At 52.4% G+C, this 16,868-nt stretch overlaps 1 protein-coding gene across 14 annotated transcripts; it reads right to left on the minus strand.

Moving 5' to 3' along the window:
* Positions 1-43: 43 nt before the first annotated feature.
* CDK16 (cyclin dependent kinase 16) lies at positions 44-14,467 on the minus strand. Of its 14 annotated transcripts, none has more exons than XM_081126235.1 (17): positions 13,770-14,015; positions 13,607-13,675; positions 9,158-9,365; positions 8,443-8,594; positions 8,215-8,340; positions 8,032-8,088; positions 7,820-7,934; positions 7,061-7,155; positions 6,900-6,962; positions 6,527-6,650; positions 6,270-6,390; positions 6,059-6,156; positions 5,870-5,975; positions 5,738-5,780; positions 5,515-5,605; positions 4,371-4,448; positions 44-915 (listed from the first exon to the last, which is right to left on the minus strand). In XM_081126235.1, exons 3-17 carry the CDS (start codon positions 9,357-9,359, stop codon positions 878-880), a joined length of 1,509 nt encoding a protein of 502 aa, XP_080982361.1. In that variant the 5' UTR covers positions 9,360-9,365; positions 13,607-13,675; positions 13,770-14,015; the 3' UTR covers positions 44-877. The 14 variants fall into 14 exon arrangements, with proteins under 14 accessions (XP_080982361.1, XP_080982360.1, XP_080982371.1 ...); XM_081126233.1 differs by lacking the exon at positions 44-915 and adding an exon at positions 4,049-4,285; XM_081126234.1 differs by lacking the exons at positions 13,607-13,675; positions 13,770-14,015 and adding an exon at positions 14,048-14,454.
* Positions 14,468-16,868: the final 2,401 nt, after the last annotated feature.

Here is a 16,868-nt window from a genome sequence, read left to right on the forward strand (position 1 = left end):
CCGTAGTGGGAGATGGAAGGGGCCCCTCAACTGCCACTTCCGGATTCTGGTCCCGGAAACGGAAAGGGAGCCCCCTACACCTCGAGGAGTCTATTACCACATTGGAAATGGTCTATTACCATATTGGAAATGAACCCCGCGGTGAGACGCTTCTAGGGCTAAGCGGCATTGGACCGTGGGCAGTGGTCTCTGCGACAAATAGGGTAAAACCTCTACTTGGGAGCTAAGAAAGACAAAGGTGTCCTGTGGGATTCTAACGCCATGTTGAGTCCAGGCAATGGGTTTTTTGGAAGTTGGAGGTAGAGGTCTCCGAGGTGGACAAGGAGTGCTCAAGGGCACACAAAAGTTCGGGTCTTCTCGGTCCGTGCTCTGCTGGGGACCCCGGATCCCTTCCCTGGGAGCGGTGTTTTTCTTAGCATGACCAGAATGCCCTTCCTGCAAAGCACTACCCTTTTCTCCCCTCAAAACCAAGTGCAAAACAGGTTACCACCCCCAGAGCGCCACCCAGGCCTGCGGGCAACTTCCCTGCCTGAACTAGGTTCTCTCAATAAATATGTTGAACTCAAGTCAGCCCCAGGCCCAGTGTATTTGTCGGGAGTTACAGCAATGATAACTAGTAATAGCCTTGCTTTATTGCAGGTAAACAAGAGCCTTAGGTAGCAGATAACATCACTGTCGCCCATGCTGAGGACCAGAAATGTTAATTCACTTTGCCCCAGCTAGAGTGTGGCTGAGCTGTGGTTCGAACTCAGGAAGTCCGGATTCCAGAGCTGTGACCTTAAACACCAGGCCAGAGATTCTCAAACTGTGGTCCTAGGCATTCCACGGTTCAGGAGACCCTCTCAGGGGGTTCACAAAGTCAAAACTATTTTCACTGTCATTCTCTCTTGCACGTGCGGTGTAATTTTCCAGAGGCTACATGACATAAGCAAAAAAAAAAAAAAAAAAAAAAAAAGGTTTTGGATGTCAACTTTTAATTATATAAAAAGATCCTGAGATCAAAAGTTTAACAACCATTGTAGTAGGAGTCCAGGGTTTCTCAACCTAGACACTGTTGGCATTTCTCCGTTGTGGGAAGCATTGTAGGTTTCGCTGCATCCCTTGGCCTCTACTCACTAGATACCAGTAGCACTCCCCAGCTGGGACAACCATGTGTCTCCAGACATTGCCAAATGTCCCTTGGGGGCGGGGCAGGATTATCTCCAGTTCAGAACCACTGTACTAGACTGGCTATGCCATCCTTTTCTCTGCTAGGGCTCTTGGCCCTACCTATTGGTGGTAACTTTCATTTTTCAATTCTAGTTGACATTGAATATTATATTAGTTTCAGGTGTATGTTGGTCCCTCTGGCTCCCTGCATCTACTTATTGGCTGTCCCCACTTGATCATTCCACAACTCCCCAAGACAGGCTCATGATTATGGGTCCGTTTCAGGGACTTCCTTCACTTCACCATCCATTCCCACAGGCAGTCACACACTTTGCCTTTCCACATTTCTAGGCCCATGCACAAAGGTCCCAGGAGTGTCCAGAATACCCTCTTTATGCACTATTCCACCCGCCCCCCAAACACAATCTCATAATTTACCTCTATGCTCAGTTAACCTCTGTGGGGCAGGGATTGTTTATTACTGTGATACTAGCCCTCAGCCCAGACCTGGCACAGATTTGGGGAGGGGGTCACAACTCAGTTGTGTAAACTCTGAGAAAAGGGAGCAGCCCTTTCACCTGGGGCATCCCCAGAGTGTCATTTGAATTTGGCATGTGGCACACTGCTCTTCAAGCCCAGCTGCATCTTGTCTCTGAATTGACTCCTCATTGCCCCTCTGCAGACTCCCCCTCCCCATTTACCTGGGTAGCCTGTCCTTCCTAAAATCCAACAGGCCTACCTCCCCAGACCTGAACTGGGTCTTTCCACTTTGTAGAGGCCAACCTCTGCCCACACCAATGACCCTACCACTTCTCCAAGGAGTTGTGTGAATTCTAGCCCTTCTAAGTCTGGCCTGACAATCCTGTCCCCCTTTGCAAGGTCCTCATTTTCCCAGCCTCCCTTGCTGCCAGAGGTGGCCATATCATTTTATTCTAGCCAAGGGATGGCACAGGAAGTCTGTGGAGGAATCTGTGGAAGTTGTAGATCTGTTACAAGGAAACAGGCAGGGAGGGAGGATGCCATTTTCTCTGCTTACTTTCCATCTTTGGGGACATGGCAGCCATTGTGGAACCATAAGGCTGCAAGCTGAGATATCACCCAAGTGCTTACAGGGACACAATGGAGTGACTAGAAGCCCTTGGGCCCCTGCTGCTGGACTTCATTAACCAGACACTTAATTAGGCTTGCTATTACCTGCAGCGTTTGCCTGGCCCTGCCCACCCCACCTACAGTGCCTGGAAGTCTATTCTTGGCTTTGCTGAAAATGGTGGGACGGGCTAGAAGTCTTGCCTATGCTCACACCTGAGGCCAAGTCCCAGGATGTGCCATTTCTTCTGCACCTCTCACAAACCACTGCATCCTCCTCAGGATGGTCTCACCATGGTTTCCATTACTTCCTAGACACCACTTCCAATTTTTAATCCAAGTATTTTAGGATTCCCCCACCTACTCAGTGTTCCAAAATCTATCTTCTTAAAGTCTCTCCAACTGCCCTGCCTTATGGTGTCTGGGTCAGACATGTGGTGGTCATACTGGGCCCCTCTGCCTCACCTGCCCACCTCCTGGTTTTATTGGGCCTTCCGAGTATCTTTCAAACAAATGGCCTCTCTACACCTTCCTGTCTCCACTCTCTATCTGGCTTCCTCATATTCTTGGGTAAATCTAACTCTTCTTAGCCCATCCTCTGTTCAGTCTGCCCTACCTGCTTCAATTCAGTGTTCCACTGTTGCGTGAGTAATCTCTCAGATGCCTTTTTCATAGTCATGATGTATCCCTGGCCCACTCCCAGTGCTCTCCTAGATTATGGGAACCAGATATGAATTCACCAAGGTTCTAGTACTCACCCTAGGTCAAGTCCACTTTTACCTCTACAGGGATTTGCAATCACATTTTTCACTTTAGACTTTTTAATATTTCATACAGCGATTATGGTGCATTCAGGAACCCAACCTCCCAAATCCCACTAGGAGGGCCCCCACCCATGCCCTCCCACCCCATTTGAGGGCCCCCAGGGTTTAGAGTGGAGGAAGGGGAGGTAACCACCCATCTGGGACTGATGCCAGAGACTGTCCCTGCCCTGCCTCACCCTCCCCAGGGGTTAGAGGTTAACACCTGGGCACAACCCCCTATGCACCCGTCCCTGCCTGTGCACATATACACACTATGGCTCCTTGCTGAATTGGTCAGTTCCTGGCAGGGCCCCTACTGAACAGCACCAAGTGGGATGGGGGCAAGAGGGCTAGCCTAGGGAGACCCTGAGACGGAAGGAGGTCCCAGCTATGGAACTGCAGGAGGGAGAGTGGGGGGCCCCCACCTTGTCCATCTCCCAGAGAATCTCCGGTTGTCCTCAGGTACCCCTGTGGCTGGGAATGGCAGGCAGGGGGGTTGGGGGTAGGAAGGCGAGTGGTTGAGGCATGCTTTCTCTTAGCCAACCCCAGGATCTGGTAATGGTCAGGGTTCTGAATAGGGGCTGTGTCCCTGCCTTGGAAAGGCTGGGAGCAGGGCTTCATTGCACAAAATACTGTGGGAGGGCCACACACAGGGGGTGGGGCCCAGCCAGTCTGTATACAGAGATATTGCATTTAAAAAATGAAAATCTCATTTAAAATAATTAAAAAACAACAATGAATGAAACAAAAAAAAAAAGGCCCACACGACATGAGGCAGGTGGGGCAGGCAGGAAAACAGGCAGAGGAAACCTCAGACCCAAGGCATCGCCACATCTTGTCTGAGATCCCCAGCCTGGGCTAGCCAGACCCCTGGCTGGCCATGGGGTAGTGGTCCTGGGAAAGGGCATGATGGGGAGGGGTATAGGCCTGGCCTCAGTGTGGGAGGCTGGCACGGCCATGCTGTCCGCCGGCTACTACTAAGACACAGAGAAAGAGACAGACAGACCAGGTGAAGGAGTGATGAGAGCTTTGTTAGCACCCAGCAGACAGGCCAATGAATGTTTGGACAGGCAGCAGGGAACATGTGGGCAGGCGAGCATGAATCAGGCAGGTAGGCAGGCAGCAAGCAAGGAGGATGCAGGTGGGGGCTGCCCTGTGAGGGGTGTGGCATCCCTCCAGCTGCTGCCTTCTGGGGCCTGGGTCTGTGACTTAGAACTCGGTGTCCACCACACGGAAAGCTGGCCTGCCTGCGGGCAAAAGCAGAGCGGATGGCTCTTGGTGAACAAGCAGGTAGGTGGATGGGACAGGGAAGAGGGAGAGGGCCACATCTACCTGAGTCAGGCATCAACGAAGAGCGAAGGTTGGCCTCCTTTTGTAGCTGGATCTCCTTTAGTGCAAATATGGAAGTAGCTGTGGGTGGAGGGGAGAGAGAAGAAAGAAATGACCCATGGGGCAATTCAGAACCACCTCCCATATGGCCCCACTGGGAGAATTAGAAAAAGTTGCCTTTTCTTTGAGGCTTGACTTTCATCTGTCAAAAAATCCCACATACAAACCAGCTACAACTAGGAAAACTGGAATATGGACTATTATATGCCCCCAAGAAATCATTATTTTGTCAAGTGTGATAATGGTATTACAATTATCACCTGTTAACTCTGGGTGATGGATAGTGTTAGGGATTTGATTTAGATTAGTCCAGTGGGGAGATATGCAAAGTGGGCCAATTTTTTTTTTAGGTGTGATGATGATATTGTTATTGTTTTTAAAATATTTTATAGATACATGCTGAAATTATAGATTAATAATATGTCTGGGATTTGATTCAAAATAATCAGAGGCAATACAGATAAGACCAGATTGACCATGAGTTAATGACCTGACAGAGTACTTGGGGACTCATATTATTTGGTCTAATACATAAACATATCTAATTAAAAATATCCATATTAAAAAGTTTTTAAAAGTCAGATGTAAAAAGAGAACACCCTGTATGATTCCATTTCTGCAGAGTACAAGGACAGGAAAAATTTAAGCTGTTAGAAGTCCATCTAGTGGTAACTTGGGGAGGGGCTGGGAATATCTGAAGGAACCAAGAGGCCACTTTGGGGGAGCTTCTCACATCCTGTTTCCTGACCTGTACGCTGGTTTCACATGTGTGGTGTTTGTGAAAATTCATTGTGCTGTATACTTATGATCTGTACATTTCTCAGTATATACTTTACAAGGAAATGTTTACTTTAAAAAGGTAAATTGATATTGTATCTATTATTATGTATATTTGAAAATTTCCATGAAAGGAGAAAAGAACTGAAAACTAAGCAACTTGCTTGTAATAAACACGTCACACATGTGAACAAATGTGTACGCCCTTAGAGGTGATGTAGCAGAGCCCTACAAAACCTGCTCAACTGTCTATAGCAGTCCTGTTCCCCACAGCCCACCACCAGCCACTCCATTCCCCAGCTCCACTCACTGTCAGGAAGTTTGTGGATCCGCTCCCCCAGACTGAGGAAGAATGGGTGTTTCATGGCATCCTCTGCAGAGATCCGATTTCGACCTTCAAACTGAGGCAGGTGGGGAGGAGAGGAGGAGGAGGGCTGACACTTTCACAGAGTAGGCTTCTCTCCCTTCCCACCCCAGAGCTCCGTTTCCCCACACCCCCAGGCCCCAAGGCTGACTCAGGAAGGTGGTCTCACCTGCAGCAGCTTGGTGAGAAGATCAGCCCCATCGCTATCAAGTCTACCACAAGGACAAGGGGACCTGCTTTAAATTGAGTTTGGGCACTCTGGCCCCTAACACCTACCCACCCACCCACCCACCAGCCTCACCGGGGTGCATGGCTCAAAAGGGCCTCGGCACGGTACTTAGGGTAGTTGTGTGTCTTGAACTCTTCATTGGACAGGATGCCTGGCCATGTCTCCTCGGTTGGGGTTCCTGGCAGGAAGAGGCATTACCCTAAGCATTTCAGGGGGCCTCCCTGCATGTCCCCAAAGCTCCTGGGGCTCATGCCTCCTCACCCAAGATGCGGAAGATGAAGTGCAGCTGCTCCTCCACCGTGGAGCCTGGGAAGAGGGGCCGGCCTGTGGCCATCTCGTAGAAAATGCAGCCCACGCCCCTGGGCAAGGAGGGCACAGTGAATAAATAGGGAGGCAGTTGACTGGCCATTGTGACCAATCCCCCCCCCCCCTTTCACTGCATGGCCCCTGCCACACTTCCACTTGTCCTCACCACATGTCAATCTGGGTGGAGTAGTCTGTGGACCCGAGAAGGATGTCGGGGGGCCGGTACCACAGTGTCACCACCTCATTGGAGTATGTCTTGGTTGGAATTGACTTAGCCCGGGCCAGACCTGGTAGTGGAGAGGAGGCAGGTGGAATTGAGATGGTCCTGAGCAGTCTGGGAGACTGAGACTAGGTGGTCATGGGTAAGGGAGAGGCTGGGAGAGTAAGGCTGGGGGATAACTGGAAAGGGGAGGCTGAGAGTACCAAAATCAGCCAGCTTGAGCTCTCCTCTCTCGTTGATGAGTAAATTCTGGGGCTTGAGGTCTCGGTGTAGCACCTTCTGCCGGTGGCAGTAGGCCAGGCCACGGAGTAGCTGGAACAGGAACAGCTGGGAACCCAGGAATGGCATGCAGAGGTCAAAGAGTATCCAGCATCCTGACTCCCAGCAGACACTGCTCCCCCTCCCAAACATGGACACTGAGCCCAGAGCCTTGTCTCACAAAAGAGGACAGGGTCCCAATGCCCTCCAATGGCTCCTAGCAAAAAAGCCAAAAGGGAAGTTGTTTCTGGAAGATTTGTGGGGTGGACTGGGTAAGTAGGGGCCCCCTTGTGCCTCTGCTTCCTGCCCCACACCCACTTTCACGTTGTGCATGTTGATGACGTTCCCACAGTCATCCAGGTACTGCTTCAGGTCCTTGTCCTGAGGAGAGAAGAGAAGGTAGAGAAAAGAGGGTCATATCCTGTGGCTCCTGGCCATCTTCCCACCTCCCCCTGGGACCCACTGCCACCCAACCTTACCAGGTACTCAAAGACAAGGGTAAGGGACTTCTCCGTGTGGATAATGTCATGTAGCGTGACGATGTTGGCATGTTTGAGGTCCTTGAGCAGGGATACTGCAGGAAACGTGGGGGTGAGAGTCAGGGCCCCACCCTCAGGATAGTGATGAGGACTAAACAGGTAGGAGACCAGGGTTTCCTTCTTTCCCTATGCAGTTTGGGGTGGTGGCTCACAGTCACCAGCACTAACCCACCTGATACCAGGAAAGTATGTCCCCATGGTCCAGATGTGGAAACTAAGGCTCAGAGAAGAGTACAAACAAGAACATGGGATTGCAGCTCCAGGCTTATGTGACACTAGATTTTCAAAACCCATTTTTGGTTTCTGGAAAGGGGCCTTGTTCCAACCCTCAGCACACCGACCTGCAGCCTCCTATGAAACTGTGTTCGCACACTCAATTTCTATGCAATTCAAACTCACTGCATGATGTTCTAATTATTGTATCAAGTAAATTGGTTGAGTACTTTCAGGATGTTCTCAGAATCAAAGCAAGAACCTTGCTTTCCAATTCATCTGCCTCTTCTCAAAACAGGACTAGATTCCTGGTTACCTTGATTATTACCTAGATACGTGGGTGATGGGCACTTTCTCATGAAGCCCAGAGTGTCAGGAGAAAAGTACCAGAACTCCCAGTCTCTATTCTCACTATGGGGCACGTGTTTGTGTGCACTATGGGGAGTGCCCAGGAAGCCTGGGGCAGATCTTCCTAGACGTCTATACCTTCTCGGATGGCGGTGCAGGGTGCCCCCTCTTCGTGTTCCAGTCTGATCTCCTTGAGTGCCACAAGGTTGTCTGTGAGCTTACTTTTGCCTTTGTAAACGGTGGCATAGGTACCCTGGGGAATGAGGAACAGTTATAGGAGAGGACCTTGAGGCTGTAGGGAGTTCCCACTGACCCCTGTCCCCATAATGGGCCTCTTGGCTGTCCCTCACCTCGCCCAGCTTGTCCAGCTTGATGTAGGTCTCCAGTTTCCCAAAACCAATCTCGGACTGTGGGGTAAAGGAGGCAGGTTGAAGCAAGCTCAGGGAAAGGGACTGGGGCAGGGGTGGGGGGTGCGAGAGGAGCTAGAGAAAGAGGAGGAGGAGGAAGAGGAGGAAAGGACAGAAGATGCACACCAGGCTGACACGGCGGAGGCGACGGCTGAGGGGCTTGTCAAAGATGGGGCTATTGAGGGTCAGCTTCTCAAGGTAGCCTTCGGGCAGCCGGATGTCAGCTGGTAGTGATAAGCGCTTGTTGATGTCCTAACAGGCAAGACAGAGAAGGAACAGGACCATGAGCTCCACTGCCCCAGGTCCAAGCCTCTTTTTCAGACCCGCCACCACCTGGACAGAGGGGTTAAGCACCTCAGTGGAGATCTTTCGAGGAGGATGGTTGCGCATGCGCACCCTCACTGGTGACTGCACCTCATCTGAGGATGTGGCTGAAGCCTGGTCACTTTCCCCGTCAGACCCCATCTTCAAGTCAGACCCCATCTTCAAGTCCTCGTGTACAATCTCTGGAGGTGGCAACAGGGGGTAGGCAGGCCAGGTGGAGTCAAGAGCCCCAGGACACTCTCTTCCCCAAGAAAACATTCCCTCATCATAGAGGTATGCATATGGCCCCCAGAGCAGCACAGGGTCCCTCAGGGAGAGGATAGCAAGGTCTAGGGAGGTTCAGACAGGACAGGAAGGTTGAATGGGGCAGAGGGAATAGTTACCTAGTGGAAAACCCAGTGCCAGGGGTGAGCTGAGACTCTGGCTAGCCTGGGGCCGGGACAGGCAGAGGTAGCCAAAGGCCCAGGGCAGGCAGGTACCAGGAAGCCTGAGGGGGCTGGCACAGAGTGTAGGAGAAGGGTAAAAGGAGGCTTGGGGCAGCTGCAGCAGGGAGGGGACCCTTCCTCCCTAAGGCCTGGGCAGAAAGCCAACAAAAAGGGCACAGATGAACAGATAGATGGTATTAGGATGGCAGGGAAGAGGGAGGAAATGAAGAAAGGGAAATGAAAAGAACACAAGTCTAAGAGGAACTCGGCTGGGAGGCAGCACCGGGGGACCAGTCTAGGGGAGGAAATAGTAGACCCACCTGGTGCAGAGCTGAGTAGTCCCCGCCCGGAGCAAGGTTCCCCAGGGGCAGCACGGGTGGGGGCCTCTCCAAGGTCACTGCCGCCACCACCACCACTCTCATCCAGGCCTATCTGTTCAGGGGCACTGTTGGTCTTGTCTACACCTCTACCCCCCCGGAGTGTCATTGACAGCTGCCGTTTGATCTTCTTCATCCGATCCATGGCGACCTGAGAGGGTGGGGGGGGTATGGATGGGAATGGGTCCCATGTTAACATCTGCCTGACCACCATGAGCCCCCTAGGACCCATGACAACCCAATGAGGCTGACAACACTGACATGAACTTGTGTTAGTGCCCATTCATCCACTGAGGAGTTCTGGAACCACTCAGGATTCCTTGAAACCTGGCATGGATGGGGACCTTTGTCAGTGCCTGCCCACTTACAGCCAGCCCCTGGGAACCCTGCTCCTAGGTAGCCCACCTGAGTACTGGGTCTTGGGTGGATAGCTGAGGGCAAGGGTCCAACCGATGGAATGTTGGTCTCCATGGGGGCAGCCCCACTGTGGGAGCAGCAGGCATTCTTGGGTGCAGCGGCAGTGATGAACCCAGCCATGGGTGGGATGGATGGGGAGGGGGGATTGCCCAGGACCTCAGAACGACTGACATGGCCCTGGGTACGCCCATAGAATGGCATTTTCCGCCGGCACCAACCCAACATCACCCCCAACTGCCAAGGCAGACTGCTCTTTATGGCCACAAGGACCTCCAATCTCCCCTAGCAACCATCGTCATGGTGACTAGTGGACTACACCACTGATCTACCCAAGTGAGGGGTATAGGGTGGGGGAGTCTGGCCCAGACCCAACCACTAAGTGGGGTTGTGGGGGGTAATCTCAATGTATACAAGCTATCCTAAGGGCTGCTGGAAAGATTCAATCAGGTTGGGACTCATAAGGTCCCATCCAGATTTTTATAGGCCAGGTCACATTTCTCGTCTACTTGAGAATGCACCACATCTCCCTTATCACCCCCAATAAATCTCCCACTCCTCAGTGTGACCCATATGGTCTTACCCCATTCACCCCTATTACCTCTCTGGCCTCACCTCCCCGTCAATCATTGCTAGCTGCCGTTCTGCAACCACACCCAGCAGTCCCATCTCAGAGCCTTTGCACTGGCTGTTCCCGGTACCTGAAAATACCCTTCCCTCAGATTTCAAAAACAGCTCACTCCTTCACCCCCTTCAGGCCGTTGCTCAAATGATAACCCTCCACAAATAACCCTATTTAAAATCTCAACCACCCGTTCCCTCACCTTGTCAATTATCCCCCAGAACTCATCACCTCCTCAGAAATGACACCATCTACTTATTGGTTTATTTCTTTACTGTCTGTCTCCTCACCGCCATAACTAGAAGATCAGCTCCGCCAGGGTAGATTTCTGTCTGTTTAGGTCACGGCTATTTCCTGAGGACCTGGAACAGTGACTGACACAGAGTAGATGCTCAAAAAGTGCTTATGGCAGAAATTAATGAAATCAGGGGTCTGAGGGCCTAGGACCAATCTCTACCAGGGTAAGCAGGGTGAGTCCCTGCTACTCATGAACAACCCCAGACAAGGTGGCCCAGGGACACTGGCATCGGCAGGAAGATGACCTACCTAGATGGGGTTGCTGGAGGGAATGGGGCCACCAAAAGGCTTAGGCTGGCCTTCTTCTGCTTCCACCTGGGCTTTGGGCCAGCAAGGAGGGGGAAAGACCTGGCCCAGGAACCATCTGGACTCACAGCAGGGCCTAAGATGGCCCTGGGCCCAAGGGAAGTGAAGCTAGATAGGAGGTCGAGGATGAGGCTGGGGCTGGATCCGAGCAGAGAAGTGGGTCATCTGTTACCTTGAAATCAGGCGTTACTCCGGAGGTCCCCACACCCCGCTTCTGTCTGCCTGACCTCACCACCCTCAGGAGGGGGAGAGGGGCCAGTCTAGTAGAAAGATCTCAGTAAAGAGGATGAGGTCCATCCAGGAAACCCAGGGTAACAACAAAATCCTGATCCAGGACGCTGAACACTGGACCTGAGACCGAAGTATGGCCAGCCCCAAAGACTGTCCTGTGTCTGTATAGCACAGATACTCAGCCTATTTGTCTGCTGTGGCAGGGAATGGAGGAGTTAGGGGTGGGGGAGACTGTAGTAGGGCTGGATGGACAATGAGGAGGGAGCCAGAACAGCTATGGGTCCATGACCTCTAACTGGAAACTTCAAGGGCTAGACATGTTCCAGAGCTCAGTTTTGGGGGGATTTTAGGAAGATGGGGCACAAAATATTTGTATCATGCAACACCCCCAGTAGGGAGTGAACATAGGGCCCCTGTGAACGTAGACACTTGAACATTAATATGCAGTAAAATTTGAATACTCTCATACCCAAGGACACTCACCACCTTATACCACACCGACCGAGGACACAATCATCACACTCTACTCCCATACCATCCTCATCCTGTCTGGACTCCCATAAGCACACAGTGGACCCTCAATGTCCTCTTTTTTTCAGTGTACACTGGACCCTCAAGAAGGCCTCTCTGCCTTTTAACTCTCAGCACCTGCAATTTCCCTTTATCTCTAACTGCTGCCAGCACACAAAGCCCCAACAGAGCACAGAACCTTCTAAGTTAACTCCCACCACATTCTTGGGCCCCTCCCAGGCCCAGCTGCCTGTTAGCTTCTCCACAGCACTCACTCCCTATTAACACACTGTTCCCCCTACATGATTCTGACCCCTATTAACATGCACTTGGGACCCTCTACAGCTGACCCACATTAGCATCACTGGATTTTCACACTGCCCTAAATCCCATTAACACAAAGTGAACCTTGCAGATCCCTGACCTGTTTCCGCCCAAGCTCAGACCCTTCCACAGCTATGATTATCATTAACACATATTCTGGTCCTCCCACTACCCTGTCCCCACCACTTCCCATCAGCACAAGCTAGACCTTCACTTCACCCTGACTTCTATTAGCACACGCTAGGTCTCACAAAGTGCCCCCCCCATTAGCATACCCTGAACCCTTACTTAGCCCTATCTCCAGGGGCAAACACACTGTTCTACAACGGCCTGACCCTCATTAGTGCACACAGGTCTTCATTCAGCCTGACCCCCATTAGCACACATTTCAGTGATCCATGGCTCTATTCTACTTTAGTACAACCTAGACCTTCACATATTCCTGTTCCTTACTTCTCTTTGCTTCAATCCTCCACGGCTATAACCCTTGCTGATTCACACTTGGATCCCTTCACAGCCCTGATCCTCCTTATTGCACACTAGAAATCCTCCACAGCTCTACCCCCATTAGCACTCCCTGGAACCTCAACACATCCCAGTCTTCCATGGACACAAGCACACACTGTCTTCGCAATGTTCTGATTCTCATTAGCATATTTCAGATCTCATACAGCTCTGACTCTCCCTGCACCGGCACACACTTAAGCGCCTCCATGGCTCTAAACTCACATTAGTAGTCCCTCTAACTTCATATATCACCATGCCCCTTCTTAGTGCACCCTAGGGTCTTGAATCCCCGGTCCTTGTGGACAAACACTGATCTCACACCATCTTGATCCTGAATACCTCTTACAGTGCTAAGACACTTCCTTCACCCCCGCCCCATATATCCACAACTTACAGCCATTAGCACAGGCTCCGGTCTTCCACCACTCTGCCCCCATAAGCATAGGCTGGGCCTCAAACTACCCAGACTTTTATTACCACATGCACATACCCTCTACAGCTATGACCCCCATTAGCAGACTCTCAACACTCTAGTTCTTCCACTACCCTGCTCTCCATGAGCACACTCTGGACCCTCACACACTGCAGTCCCTCATGGACATTTTGCACAATATTAACACCATCCTGCCCTATCACCACACAGGGCCTCAACCCCTGATCCTATTAGCACATCTTCTGGTACCTCTACCACCTTATCCCCCATTAACACACAGAGGGCCCTTCTACAGCTAGAACCTAATTTGCATATCTCAGCACTTCTCTGACATCCACTCCCCTATTATACATGCTTGGGTCCCTCCACCCCCTGCATCGCCCCTCCCTATTAAGCACACACTGGACCCCAAACCTTACACCCCTCCGTAACTCAGGCCCCCAGTAGCAAACCTCGACTTTTTCACCACTCTGCCACCCATTTCTACACACTATAGTCCTTCGACCATCCCGCTCCCCATTAGCACCCACGGTACTTCCCACCCTCAGCTCCCAGACTGGGCCCAGGGCGGGGCCAAGGTCAGGGAGGCCCTGAATGACCCCCTGCCCCGGTGCATTCTGGGCAGTTCGCTGCGGGGAAGAGGCCCATGCCAACGGTGCAGCCAAGACCCCTGGACACTGCCTGGGGTCTGGGTTGGTTCTATAGGAGAAAGGGCAGCCCCCACCCCACGTCTCGGTGACGCGCTTACCGGTGGGGGCGCGCGAGCAACCTCAGCGCCGCGGGGCCGGCGCGGAGGCGCCTGGGGCGGCGGCCCGGGCTGAGGCCGCGCGACCGCCTTCTCCTCCGGTACGCCGCAGGCGCCCGTCCCAGTAGTCTTCGGCCATGGCTGCTGGGCCCGGGCCGCCGCCGGCTGAGGAGGAGGAGGCGGCGGCGGCGGCGGTGGCTGAGGCGGAGGCGGCGTCCCGCTCAGCCGGCCATGAGCTTGGCCGCTGCGGGCGATGCCCCCGAGCTCGTCAGCGCCGGTTCGAATCCGAGAGCTCACGGCGGCTCCCGGCTCAGAGCTCACTGTTCGCGGAGACCCGGCGGATCCCAGGGCCGAACAGCCTACGACCCAACTACCGCGCGCGCCGCGCTCCGCGCATGCGCACGCACGCGCTGGACTGGGTGAAGTGGGAAGGAGGGGACTTACCTCGGACTGCACGTACCAAAAGACCCGTCCGCCGTGGGAGGGGTCGCGGCCATTGCGCGCCCACCAGGGAATGTGGCGCCAGCCCTGGAACGGCGCCAGGGAGAATTGTAGAGGTTATGTAGTACTCAGTTCCGATCTTGCTAGAAGTTTGCTAGCAAGTGGGCAGCAGCTAGTAACCAGCGTAACAGTCACCACTTGCTCCCCCTACTCAGTCTCACTTGGTATATCTCATGGTGGCAAACGGGACTTTTGCAAGGAGGAAAAAGATAGATGAAGCAGTCAGTCTTAGTCCCTTGAGGTGCTTCGGGAAGCAGGAATTTTAAAGGTTCGCGAGAAGATGACTTTTCTGGGATAGGCTGCCCGGAGAATCATTGGCCTTTACCCGCCCAGCTGCTCTCCCTCCCACTTCCCGCTACTCCCACACCGCTAGCTTATTCCCACTGTGACGGTGTACCGCCCAGCCAATTGGATTTGCTCCCTGGGGTGAGGCAGTGCAAGAATGAAAGGCGTGGCTGGGCCGAAGAGGCGTGATTTCGCTGCCTTCCACACCTCCGCCCGGTTTCCATCGCTGGGGGGGGGGAGGGGGGAACCTCCTTTTTGTTCTGAGCTGCTTTTATCATAGGACGGATATCCCGCAAGATGGTTGGTCAATAGAGCTTTCAATCAACTTTTGTCCCGCCTTTTACCCCTCCCACCTTTCTCAGCGAGGCTCAGGAGGTGGAGCCTAGGCTGAGAGGGCGGACCTTGAAGTGGGCGAGTGTACTACTGCGCATGCTTGCGACTTGGGCCGAGACTGGGGTTTCTTTTCCGTTTCAAGCGAGCGTTTACGTTTGTGCCCTGGTTGGGCTTTCCTGCTACTTCTCAACCATCTTTTTCTACCCGCTAGAGCCCTGCCCGTGACTCTCCTGGCTCTGTGGTTTTCTATTTTATTTATTGGGTGCCTGTTGTGTCAAGCACTGCCAGGCTGACCTAATCCCTCACCCTTCTCTGCCTGGAAAACTCACACAGAACCCAAATCAAATGGCAGCAGCCTTCAGCAGGCCTTCCCGGACATCTCTACACTGCACCCCAGTCCAAAGCCAGCTTCACCGTCTCTTCTGGGCTGTCCTTTATTATAGCCTTGCTCACACTAGTTATTCAGTAAGGAGTATACTAGTAACTTCATACCAGACCATGATGGGAGGAAATACTGCATTTGAGAAGTCTACTGTGGGCTAGACAATCAGGTCTATCACTTCTCTGTCCTCAGCTCCTACCCTTCTTCTTCTCACTCCACTCCAACCATACTATTCTCCTAGCTGTTCCTGAATAAAGCAGGCACAATCCAGCCTCCGTGACTTTGCACTTGCTGTTGTTCCCTTTGTTTGGAATGCTCTTCCCTCAGATATTCACATGCCTCATCCCCTCTTCTTCCCAGTCCTTGCTTCAATGTCACCTTCAGGAAGCCTTCCCTGACTACCCTAGTTTAAAATGCCTACCTGCAGCCCCATCATTCCAGATCCTCAGACCTGCCTCCACAGACCTTTTGAATAGCACCAATCAACTAACAATTTACTGTGCTTATTCTGGGTCTCACCCTAGTAGAATATCCACCCCTGCCCCTCAGGACAGGGATCTTTTTTATCCATTAGCGTCTCCAAAGTGGTAAGAACACAACAGTTTGTTGAATGCCTGAATGGCAAATAGCTCTAGGCAGAGAGGAGACAACCTTGTCTCACCCTGTCCTTTGTGCCCGCTGGGTGCAGGGGGCTAAGTACAGTCACCCAACCCCTGCCCACCGAGCCCCATCTTTTTTAAAAAAAAATGTTTTACTGATTTCAGAGATAAGGGGAGAGAGGTAAAAACATCGATGATGAGTCACTGATCAGCTGCCTCCTGCACACCCCCTACCGGGGATAGAGCATGAAACCCAGGCATGTGCCCTGACCAGAAATGGAACCATGACCTCCTGGCTCATGGGTGGAGCTCAACAACTGAGCCACGCCAACCAGGCCCACTGAGCCCTATCTTGATGGTCCTCAGTGGGGCAAACATGACAGAAGTAAAATGGCACGTGTTGGAGAACTAAGATGCAAGCAGGATTCATGGGTTTTTGATGAAGGGTGTCAGATGCAAATAAAGCTGCAAGGGGAACCAGGAGCTGTGGTAGGGAAGCAAGGGACAAGTGTCTGGACAATCAGGAGCTGCAATGGGGGAGGACCCAGTGAACAACGTGTCTAGAGTACCCATGAAGGAGCTGGAACAGTGGAGAAAGGGGGCAGAGGAATTTTGTGTGCAAGCCTCAGATACTGCAGTGGTAGAAACAATGGACAGAGGTTTGGAGTACTCTGGAGCAGCAACAATGAAAAAAGTACCTGTGGTGGGAAAACCTCCATTTGACCTAGACAGCTAGCATCACTACTAACTAGATGCCAGAGGTAAAGCACCTTAGTCCCCAGTGTCCTGGTGGGAAATAAAAAGGAAGTGTAAAAGGGTGAGGTCACCCAAGGAAAAATAGTTGTGAGAGGAAGGTGGCCAAGGGTACACGGTACCTGGAGTCTGAAATTGGCCCAGGAGGCAGTGGATGTGGGGACAGGCTGTGATGGGTTTCAGGCCAGGTTCAGGGGCAGGTTGTGCTGCTATTCCCAATAGGCAGGTTTGAGTGAAGGGATAGGAGCCTGTTTCTAAGTGGCTGGGTGAGGGACAGAGGTATGAGTGGCATCCTCAGGCACCAAGTGGCCAGACTGGTGCTTTCAATTGTCTGGAGTGTTCAGCCAAGACCAAGGGCAGAGTGTGCGGTCCTGTCCTGGTAGGGCCTGAGGTGAGCCTCCTGTTGCCTACT

This window comes from Miniopterus schreibersii (assembly GCF_964146895.1).
Source record: "Miniopterus schreibersii genome assembly, chromosome: X".
Taxonomy (NCBI): Eukaryota; Metazoa; Chordata; class Mammalia; order Chiroptera; family Miniopteridae; genus Miniopterus; species Miniopterus schreibersii.